General features: G+C 39.4%; 1 protein-coding gene across 1 annotated transcript in view; it reads right to left on the bottom strand.

The window, feature by feature from the left end:
- The window catches only part of SMC3 (structural maintenance of chromosomes 3), a 311,725-nt gene extending 300,086 nt beyond the window's left edge, over positions 1-11,639 (bottom strand). Inside the window, exons 1-4 of the mRNA XM_067156456.2 lie at positions 11,123-11,639; positions 10,933-11,008; positions 5,951-5,989; positions 2,132-2,271 (exon numbers count right to left, since the gene is read on the bottom strand). Of these exons, the coding sequence (XP_067012557.2) occupies positions 2,132-2,271; positions 5,951-5,989; positions 10,933-11,008; positions 11,123-11,137 (270 nt within the window). The 5' untranslated portion in view covers positions 11,138-11,639. The remainder of the gene's footprint in view (positions 1-2,131; positions 2,272-5,950; positions 5,990-10,932; positions 11,009-11,122) is intronic.
- Positions 11,640-12,302: the final 663 nt, after the last annotated feature.

The raw sequence follows: 12,302 nt of genomic DNA, 5'->3' as shown, positions 1-12,302 counted from the left end.
GTCTTAGGTCTGACACTAGACTCGTCAGAGTGGGATGTGTCAGACCCTACCCACTGACGCTGGGTGTATGCAGGTGAGCTTATCAGAAGCCTATATATGAGGCATAGTCTGATAACTGCATACGGGAGATAAATCTCCACAATGGAACCATTGCCCGCCTAGCAATTCCGAATGGAAAATTCTAAATTCCCATGGATGCATACACCCAGCGTCAGTGGGTAGGGTCTGACACATCCCACTCTGACGAGTCTAGTGTCAGACCTAAGACGAAACGCTGGTTAATAGAGCAAACGCCTGAAAAGCCTTACATCTGATATGTTTTTGACATGCTCTATTGGTGAAAAATATCTAATTCCCTCCATGGGAATTTAGAATTTTCCAATGCATTATATGACGCAACATGTTGCCCACAGGATTCAGTTTCTGTGTACACTCACTTGTAAAGGATGTATTTTAGAACAGCAATCGGTGTTCAAATTTAAGTGATTTATAATAATGCCGCTTACCCATAAGGAACGTTGTAAATGATACCGCGATAATAAAAAGGAGGATGAGGCTTTTAAAAGAAAAGAAAGGGAAAGGCAAGCGAGGAGAAGAAGAAGAAAGATGACACCTGCCCGTGTTCGCTGACAACAGGTACAGAATCGGTGATGAAACACAGAGCTCAGAAAAGCTTCAAGATTTATCAACAGTTACTTTCTGTTTTACTAGTTCAACAACAAACACAACAATCTACATCGATTACAAGGCCAAGTATGCTAACGTTTGCGTATAAAAGCAAACAAACCTTGGAGAAAGCTGTAAAACATTTGGAGTCTGCGAAAGAAACGGGAAGTTGTTTCTTCGCTGAGTGCAGAAGTTGGTGCAAGTTGTTCTACCTCCGGCAAGAGCAGGAAGTCTTCACTTCCAAATCAAGAAGTTCTTGAATTTCCCAATCGGGATGATATCAGTTGGGCATCTCCTCGAGCAAGAGATTTTATCTCCGTAAAGGGCAGGTCTGGACAAAAATTAAAACAGCAGAAAAGATTCATGTGCATCACGATGCAAGAGGCATGTGAACCTTTTAAACAAGAACACCCACATCACGCAATCGATTGGTCTTCTTTTTGGGAAGAAGGAAGCTTGTAATTTTACGTGTCCGATAATCTTGTGATCGTAAGCCACAGGATCTCTTCCTTTACGTGAAATCCGAACCACCAGACATAACTTTCACATCGAAAATCACACATGCATTCATCGGGACTCGAAACAAGTCTGTCTTTATAATTGCAAGCAGTTTGACCACTGCACCATCATACTCCTTTATTATTACTTACTACGATAATGAATATAAATTTTATCATTCAGCGATCATTTCTGATGCGGAGTTTAAGATTTATTAGCAGCCCATGCCATGTCGCCATTGCTCTGATTCACGTATGTAAACCCGCGACACTGTCAGGTAAACATAAGATAATCGCCTTTAATTGTATTACGCAGACATTATGCAACTCACACATTTGTTATTTTTGCAAAAAATACCTTTGTCCTACTTGTAAACAATATCTTAACATTACCAATAAAAGTTATCACAATTTGCAGAAGTTAGAAAAAACATAAAGGTATGAGCAGTTAAAAGCCTGTTCCATGTAAACACAGACTGCTACGTTTAACATTTCACAAAATCGCATACATCAAGTTTACAAAGATGAAATTTATGGAGGTTATTAAGTATCATATAGACATCATTCATAAATCTCAATATAGTAAGATGGTAAGTTTCATACATATGTTAAAAAGAAATGTACAAATGTACACACACAACGCCTAGAATTGGCCGGAGAAGAAATTATTACTATCTGCAGACGATATTGTGGTCTGAGGAATGAACAACAAAGAAGTGTGAAAGAAAAAGGAACCTGGACTGGGACAAAATTATGGACGAGCAATGGTAGAAGAAGAGAGGAAGGTAGAGAAGTGCCAAAAATGCCCCAACACGGCAGGAGCTGGAAAAGGGGTAACATGGATGATGATGATGATGATGATGAATATTTGAATGAATAAGAACCAACTTTTTCCCCATAAATTTTACAGTACATCCATCGTTCAGAAGTCTTTTAAATAAATCATAATTCAAAGTTACTAAACTTACTGGAAGTCGTCCATCGGTATTATCGAAGATGATTTCAACAAAAGCATTGAGCACTCTGGGGCCTGTTCCTTCATGAAGTAGGGCCTGACGCTGCTCTGGACGTAAGTGTGAGAATTCATCACTCAGTACAAATTGAATAGCTGAAAGAATGAATGTAAAATATTAACTGATGGAACATTTTTAAAACTGAAATAATGATAGCTAATAAACCAAATTACAGTAGTCTTACACATTATTCTCAAAACAATTACGAGAACCAAACATTTTAGTCCCTAAACTGTAAATGTAATATGTACAGAGTTAAAAGATATTAAATTCAATCAATCACTACTGATCTGCATTTAGGACAGTCGTCCAGGCGGCAGATTCCCTCTGTTGTTTTCCTAGCCTTTTCTTAAATGATTTCAAAGAAACTGGAAATTTACTGAACATCTCTCTAGGTAAGTTATTCCAATCCCTAACTCCCCTTCCTATAAAAGAATATTTGCCCCAATTTGTCCTCTTGAATTCCAACTTTATCTTCATATTGTGATCTTTCCTACTTTCAAAGACACCACTCAAACTTATTCGTCTACTAATGGGATTCCACGCCATCTCTCCACTGACAGCTCGGAACATACCACTTATGATATAGATGTTGATTCCCATAGGGAATCTGAAATATTTGTCCCGAATGAGCAAATTCATATACCAATATAAATGGTCCGTTATTGGACATTATAAATTTTCCAACTAACTCATTCCTGGTTGCCAGCGTTTCGCCCCCGTGTACTAGGTTGGGCTCACCAGTTGGTACCTAGCACACCCACCAAGACACTCACTAGTGCATACCGCGGAGGCCACTGCGAAGGCTACTTAGAGCCACCGGCAGTATCAATGCACTATGAGAAACTTTGTCTCATTACCAAAAATTGATGCCCGCCTGGCCATCAGATGATATAGATGTTGATTCCCATACCGATGGCTCTAAGTAGCCTACGCAGTGACCTCCACGGTATGCACTAACCAGCGTCTTGGTGGGTGTGCTAGGTACCAAATGATGAGCCCAACCTAGTACACGGGGGCATAACGCTAGCAACCAGGAATGAGTAGATGGAAAATTTATAATGTCCAATAATGAACCATTTATTGGTATACATACCACTTAGTCGAGCAGCTCATCTTCTTTCTCGGAAGTCTTCCCAGCCCAAACTTTGTAACATTTTTGTAATGCTAGCCAGCGTCTTGGTGGGTGTGCTAGGTACCAACTGATGGGCCCAACTTAGTACACGGGGGCATAACGCTGGCAACCAGGAATGAGTAGTTGGAAAATTTATAATGTCCAATAACGAACCATTTATATTGGTATATATACCACTTAGTCGAGCAACTGGTCTTCTTTCTCGGAAGTCTTCCCAGCCCAAACTTTGCAACAATTTTGTAATGCTACTCTTTTGTCGGAAATCACTCAGAACAAATTGAGCTGCTTTTCTTTGGATTTTTTCCAGTTCTTGAATCAAATAATCCGGGTGAAGTTCCATACAATGGAACCACACTATTTGGGGTCTTACCAGAGACTTGTATGCCCCCCTTTTACATCCTTACTACAACCCCTAAACACCCTTATAACCATCTGCAGAGATGTGTACCCTTTATTTATAATCCTATTTATGTGATTACCCCAATGAAGATCTTCCGTTATACTTATAAATGTCTCACATGCACAAATGATGAATGACGTCTACCAACTGATTTTCACAGGGGCACTACTATCAGCAGGCAGGTTACGTCAGAATATAAAGAGATAACAACCGGACGGTCGCTCGCAGCATGTTCCTCAGTGTTACCCCTCTAATGCAACCCCTTGCATTAGTAAACCTTGTTTTCAACCACATAGTACTAGGCTGGTGTATAGTACAGCAGCCCTATATTTGCTGTCTGCATATCAGTAATGGCTAGTGTGTTCAGTACACAGACATCATTTTAATCTATGGAAAACATGGTCGGAATGCAGCTGAAGCTCCAAACAGACGTCTGCCTTCTACACACGTATTTCGCAAAACAACTACAACATGTTGTAGCGCTCCTCTGAAAACAAGTGATTAGGCATCCCATGCATCACTATTGCATGCGGGACAGTTGTAAGTAGGAAGTACGGCGCTCACGAGCCGCCTGGCATTAACACCTAGGTACTTACAGTTATCCCCATAAGGAACTTTCACCCCATCAATGCAGTAATTAAAACTGAGAGGACTTTTCCTATTTGTGAAACTCACAACCTGACTTTTAACCCCATTTATTACCATACCATTGCCTGCTGTCCATCTCACAACAATATCACGGTCATTTTGCAGTTGCTCACAATCTTCTAACTTATTTATTACTCTATATAGAATAACATCATCCGCAAAAAACCTGATCTCTTTACTCATATCATTTATATATATAAGAAAACATAAAAGTCCAATAATACTGCCTTTAAGAATTCCCCTCTTAATTATTACAGGGTCTATTTCTCTGAGATCTATTTTCTAGAAATATAGCAACCCATTCAGTCACTTTTTTGTCTAGTCCAGTTGCACTCATTTCTGCCTGTAGTCTCCAATGATCCACTCTATCAAATGCCATCTCGATACAGTCCATTTGACCTGAATCCCAGATATCTCCTGTATCGTGCTGGAATCCTACAAGTTGAGCTTCAGTGGAATAACTTTTTCTAAACCTGAACTGCCTTCTATCGAACCGGTTATTAATTTCACAAACACATCTAATAATATCAGGAAGAATGCTTCCCCAAAGCTTACATGCAATGCATGTCAAACTTACTGGCCCGTAATTTTCAGCTTTATGTCTATTTGTTCACAGGGCCTACTACTGCAACTCCCCATTCATTTGCTTTAGCTCCTTCATGCAAACAATAACCAAATAAGTAATTCAGATATGGTACTAAATCCCAACCCACTGTCTTTAGTCTATCCCCAGAAATCTTATCAATTCCAGCCACTTTTCTAGTTTATAACTTTTGTATCTTATTGTAAATGTCATTGTTATCATACGTAAATTTTAATACTTCTTTAGTATTGGTCACCTCCTCTATCTGGACATTATCCTTGTAACCAACAATCTTTACATACTGCTGACTGAATACTTCTGCCTTTCAAGATCCTAACATACATAATCCCCTTGTTCATTAATGATCAATCAATCAATCAATCAATCACTACTGATCTGCATTTAGGGCAGTCGCCCAGGTGGTAGACTCCCCATCTGTCGTTTTCCTAGCCTTTTCTTAAATGATCACAAAGAGATTGGAAAATTATTGAATATCTCCCTTGGTAAGTTATTCCAATCCCTAACTCCCCTTCCTATAAATGAATATTTGCCCCAATTTGTCCTCTTGAATTCCAACTTTATCTTCATATTGTGATCTTTCCTACTTTTAAAGACACCACTCAAACTTATTCGTCTAATGATGTCCTCCCACGCCAACTCGCCACTGACAGCTCGGAACATACCACTTAATCAAGCAGCTCGTCTCCTTTCTCCCAAGTCTTCCCAGCCCAAACTTCGCAACATTTTTGTAACGCTACTCTTTTGTCGGAAATCACCCAGAACTTCTTGGAACCTGTTTCTGCCTTAAAGTACCTATACATACCCTTCCACTATTCACTAAAATTTGTACGACTGCCAACTGTGCTTGCCATAATGTTATCCTTAGCCGCCTTCTTTGCTAAATTGAATTTCCCAGTAAATTGTTGAGTCTGACAATGTTATAGAATAATTTTTCAATTTATAACAATAAGGCAAGGTCTAAACAGAAAAATAATTAGGCCTACTCACCATAGAAGAAATTACTTTTTCCAGATCCATTACGTCCCACTGTAAAAAGGAATAAAAATAAAATATTAGGTTCATAGTTACAGTATTAAGTATTTAACAAAACTGATGACGTGTGTTTTAAACTTTTGTTTTCATAGCCGGTGGCCCCAAGTAGCCTACGCAGTAGCCTCCATGGTATGCCCTAGCCATGCGTCTTGGTAAGTGTGCTATTTACCAACTGATAAGCCCAACTTAGCACAATGGGGCGAAATACTGGCAACCAGGAATGAGTTAGCTGAAAAATTTATAATGTCCAATAACGGACCAACTATACTGGTCAGTGTTCTCCCCACAATTTTTTTTTTTTTTTGCTAGCGGCTTTACGTCGCACCGACACAGATAGGTCTTATGGCGACGATGGGATAGGAAAGGCCTAGGAGTTGGAAGGAAGCGGCCGTGGCCTTAATTAAGGTACAGCCCCAGCATTTGCCTGGTGTGAAAATGGGAAACCATGGAAAACCATCTTCAGGGCTGCCGATAGTGGGATTCGAACCTACTATCTCCCGGATGCAAGCTCACAGCCGCGCGCCTCTATGCGCACGGCCAACTCGCCCGGTCCACAAATTCTAGTCAGCCGGGCGGCAGGAATGAGTAGCTGGGTGGGGGAATACTACATAAAAAATTAATATGATAACATTTCAATATATTCCCTCACGGCATTGACAATAGTATCAGACAGGTAAACATTAACTGCAAATTTGAATTAGTTTAGTGTTATTAATCATGAAAAAGACATAACAGAGTATTCTGAATCCAGACTGCTCGCACACGACACTACATGATAGTCAAGCCAAACATTTAAACTCTGATGTAATTAATACAATTATGCTGACAATAATAAAGATTTCTCATCTAAATAAATAGTTTTGCAGTATTTACATTTCAATTTGGAGCACCCAATGACTCAAATATGTATTAATACTATGTAAGTAGCACATATCTGGGTTATGTTGGCTGGGCTGTCTGTAAAAACAGCAGGGTGGTGCGCCCATTAAAAAGGTCCTAGGGAGAACACTGTTGATATTATAAATGTACTCATTCGAGACAAATATTTCAGGTCCTTATGGGAATCAACATCTATAGCATTAAGGTATGTTTAATTTTTCACCTTTGGCTTCTTTACAACTCAGATACCAAGCCAAAGGGGTCACCGTTGGATTATTTGCAAGGCATGGGCATATTTAGGAAAGAGAAAAAGCATAGAAAACTGATTTGTAGTGATACCTTGAACATTAGAGATAAGAGATCCTTCTCTTATGTTTGCCAGGGACCTACTAACCTGTCTCAAAACTTATTCTTACTTACATAGAGGAATTTAAAATGAGACAATGTAAATCTGCTAAACACAACCATTCTTATATTGCTATCGGTCGACTCTGATGAAGGCTATGTTTGTTTTGCCTACAATAAAGCTTGGATCAAGTTTGAAACTGTCATGGCGTGTGTTATATGCAATCCTAACCTCCTTTGCTTGCCATCCACATGTGATCTGTCCACAATGCAGACCAATGGTTTTGTCACACGAATAGGTCTTGTTCAGGCGAATGGAGATCTGTATGCCGCATCACAGCCTAACATGGTATAAGTCTAGGTTCAGTGTTTATTAACACTGCATAATTTTTGTCCACTCTTGAGCAGAGAATGTGCTGCTGTGTCGTATATGTTAACGTGCTGACGTTGGCAAGCCTTCTTAGTGTCTTGTGACGTCGTCCGAGCTGTGCCAAGTTAGATCTGTATCCTATCCTTCGCCCACGAGGTATAGGCTACACAATTTTTTAATTTTTATTATTATTTTTTAATTTGACTTACGCTGCACTAACACAGATAGGTCTTATGGCAATGCTGAGATAGGAAAGGGCTATGAGTGGGAAAGAAGCGACTGTGGCCTTAATTAAGGTACAGTTTTGTGTAAAAATGGAAAGCCACAGAAAGCCATCTTCACGGCTGCTGACAGTACGGGTCAAACACCTAATTTATCACCACTGTTTTATTTACAGTATATAAGGTATTAGAAAAGTGATCACCACTGGATTTACTTTATTTACAGCATATACCCTGAGTAAAGGTGTGTCAATATATCACCATTGGGTTAGGAGTTTTTACTGTGCCACATGCGGCTGACATCAGAAAGGTGATCCGGTCGTAAAAACTCACTATAAAGATTCATTCACCTCATATCCGACCAAGTACAGAACAGGACAAGGGTTGAACACAAACACTTACATAGAGTGTAAGGATCCATACTGAGGATTTATACTGAGGAGGGCATCTTAAGTTTGCCAATCATTATATTAAAGTTTCATGGTATTATGTACATTAACAAGCATTACATTTACCAGCAAATACAACACAATACAGTCTACAGACAGTTGCAAGGGTTGGAGGATTGAAGGTCTTGCAACCAGTCACATTAAATATGCAGATAATTTACTGTAAAACAGAGTGGCAGTATAAATTTTTTAAGGTCTCCCACACTAAATATACACTAAGATAGCAATCATTCTATGCCTAGAATACTTAAAAACGCACTCGCAGAGATATACATGGTAAAACTTTATAACCATTTCCATGAAGGACAGATCAGAGATCGAACATAGCACGGCTTGGACGACCCTGCAACGCAATCAGCAGGCTTGTCAACACTGGCTAATTTCACACGGATACCGGACGACTTCTTTTTTCTTGCTGTGCGGACAGCACACGCCACGGGCATAGAAAAAAGCCTCTTGGGCCAGTGTTTTCCATGACAAAGATTGACCTAGATACTCCCACAAGGTGACATGTATTAATACTATATGCCGTTTATCCCAACATCAGTGCCATAGGTCACCACTTGTACCACGAACATCAATGCACAGAATGACTGTCGTTTGTTTACTTCTCGCAGCCTTCTCATGGAGGACGTGGTCAGGCGGTTAACAAGGCTGCTACCCTGTCTAGTTAGGGAATAACATAAGCACTAAGAAAGGTGTAAGTCTAGGATCCACCGACACAGGCAAGCACAGGCTCCGCGGCTGTGTGACGTCATGGGTGACAGCCTTTGAAGGCTGAGATTTACAGTAATGAAGGATAAGTTTAAAAATAATGAAACTTGTGATTTAAGTTTCATGTACCAGTACTTTTTATCATTTCTCATATTTATGTTGATAGCAATTCAGTCGCATACGACAGCGACATCTTTCGTGGTAAATGTGAATTACTTCGCAATGCAATCTGTTTGACAAATTTGACCATTTTCGGTCCCCTGGTTGGTCCGTATTGACTAGGTTCATATACTACGGATGATGGTAGTATATTATATGCAATCCATCTCAAGGATAATAAATTATGTATCCGTATAGTCTATACATATGACATTTAAATCTTTAGATGTTAAGTAACTTGTTAGCCAAGTGGTAAAGCTACGAGACTACGGACTTAAGAGGTCAGTGGTTTAAATCAACCCATCACCAGGAATTTATAAAAGACAAGCTAAATTAGTGTAAAATGCAAATATATATATGATGCAAATAAATGTAAGGTAGGATAAGAGGAGACAAATAGAGTGAAAGCGGCAGGAGGAGAGTGGAGAGAGAGATAAGAGAAAAGTAAACGGGTAAAACCATCTCTAATATTAGGTCCTCCCTACCCAAAACCCCTACTAGAAAAAGTGGGCAAAACTATAGTAAAGGGGCCTCAAGGTTTAGTAACACGAGCCACCACTAGGTGGCACACGCCGAGAGGAACGACAATGCTGCCAACTGTTGGTTGTTGGTTTAATATGGCTACACTTTTTTTCTTGCCGGGCGGACAGTATGCGTCGCAGCCTTTTAACCTTCGCTGGTCGCTTCATTTTTTTTTTCTTATTCAATGGTTGGTAACGAAATCTCTGCCTCATCCTAGGTGTCAATGACATCATCCTCTTCCATACGTGAACCAATCACCATTATAAGCAATGGAGTACGGCGTCAAAAAACAGTATTTTTGGTTATAAACGTAAATGTACTTATAGAGGCGGGTGGGTTGGTCCATGGCAAGCGTACTGAACACATATCTCTTCCACGATCATTTTAAGGTGAGAATAGCAGCATTTAAAGTAACATTTTATGTAATAATTCTTGAGGCCCTGTTACTGTATTTCTACCGAAAAGGGGCAAAAAGTGAATATAACTTTATTTCTTGCCATATGGACTTATCATTCGGGCTGGTGAAAAAACAACTAGTCAGGATTGGTTAGGTCCAGCTAGTGACAAAACCACTAGTCTGGATTGGTTACGTCTGGCTAATGACAAAACCACTGGTCTGGATTGGTTAGGTATGGTTAGTGACAAAACAATCAGACTGTGATCAAACAAAGGGGGCCCAGGTTAGGGCCACGAAGCGGCTTTTAGGCATCTAGCATTCTGTAGGGCGATTGTTTCTTTTTACATGTTCAATTTGTTTGTGCTTTTGTTCTGCCGGAGTTGGTAACGGAATCGAGGCTAATTATCATCAATGACGGAATGACGTCACAGCCCATTTTACATCAGAAAATAGCAATGCAAGTAGCTACTTCAAAAATTGAGAATGCCATTAATGTAAATATACTTCTGGAGGCAGGATGGTGGGTTCCTGGACATCAAAATCAACACATCTCTCCTCTAATACCAATCCCAAGTAAGATTTGCAACATTTCTACTTCCTTATAATACACAGTGTACTGTATAAGTAAGGTAGGTTGGCAATCGACGTATACTTTTAATTCTTCTATAAAAGTACGAATACCTCTTGGGGCGGGTTGGTGGTTCCTGGCATGCACAAATAAAGGCTCTGTCAAATTCAGGTTTTGTAAAATATACTTCTTCTTTGACTAAAAACATGTGGGATTGTACCAAAGTGCCATCGGCACACAATATTCTAAAACACAGCCATCCAGGATTTATGAGAGCTAACAAATGTATAATAATACAAGCATGCCTACTTACCCACTACATTATGTCTGGGATCAAATGGCTCAACAATGGTCTGCTCTCTGTAGCTTTTGAAGCCTTGGATGATGACCTGCATTAAACCAAAAATCATGAAAAGTTTCACTAATGACTTAAAAATAATTTTGTCATATACATAACCTAATATCAATTTCACAACGCGAGAAGTGGGCAGTTAATATCTTACCTGTTTTATAAACATGGTTAGCTTCTGGCACTAAGTATGAATAGAAGTACCCATCGAATAACAGACTGAATGTTTCTACACAATCGTCAGTAATCTGGATGAAAGCGACAACTGGGAATGACGAATTTTACAGCGGCTAACATTGATACGAAGGAAATGGTAACGCTGACAAACTTTCAACAACACGACACACGATAACAAAACAACTATGAGAAAACCATACAGAAACAACACATGTGCCCACAATGACAACAAAACTAATGAGATCTAATTCGCTCCTTCGAATACTAAAAGATACTGATATTAACGCGCCAAATTACTTGGCGGCAAGTATAAGACAGCACCTCTTCACCAAATATAAAGTGAAACCTTTAAATATTTAACAGTCTTAGGAGGAAAACAAGTACACATTTCTTCCCGGTATCTGTCTTCTCATCAAAGAGACGATTTTTTTAATTAGCCACGACAAATCCGCACAAAGACGAAGCAATCAACACAACACAGCAATAAACCCTAAAAAGTGTTGACAAGTTGACAACAACCAAAGAGAAGAGCGACTGACATCCGTTTTACAGTTCCGCCAACACAAAAAAATGCAATTATCACATCACAAATATCAATAACCCGCTAAACTTAAATTAAGAAAAACGCCAATTTTTTCTCATTTGCAATTTTTTGAACACTCACTTTCGTTATCTAAAAACTACTTTTAAGAACTGGTATCTGAAATACGTTTTCAAAAAAATTCTTCTTCTTCTTCTTCTCCTTCTTCTTCTTCTTCTTTCCGGATTTGGCCGCCTATGGACCGCATTGAACCAAATACAGTGTCCCTCGATATCTCGCTCAGTGTCGTGTATTGTCTCTACTGTATTTGATTGAACTTAAGGCTTTCTCTTATTCTTCTTCTTCTCCTCCCAGAACCTCTTCATTCTTTCACTTCTGATCTTCCTTTCTTTCTCAGATATGACCAGTTTGGGTCTACATTTTGGTGGTTTCTCCTGGAATGTTTTGATGCTGTCCACTCGACTTCTAAATTCTTTTCTGTTGTGAACCATATCCACTGTAAGTCCACTTTCTATTGCATCTCTTTTTACCTCTTCCACCCACTTCGTCGAAGCTTTTAGTCCAGTGATGTACTTGAATATTTTCTTAGTTAGCCGTTTCTCATCCATTCTTCCTA

This window comes from Anabrus simplex, chromosome 1 (genome assembly GCF_040414725.1).
Source record: "Anabrus simplex isolate iqAnaSimp1 chromosome 1, ASM4041472v1, whole genome shotgun sequence".
In the NCBI taxonomy this organism is placed as follows: Eukaryota; Metazoa; Arthropoda; class Insecta; order Orthoptera; family Tettigoniidae; genus Anabrus; species Anabrus simplex.
This window is presented reverse-complemented; position numbering and strand designations above follow the sequence as displayed.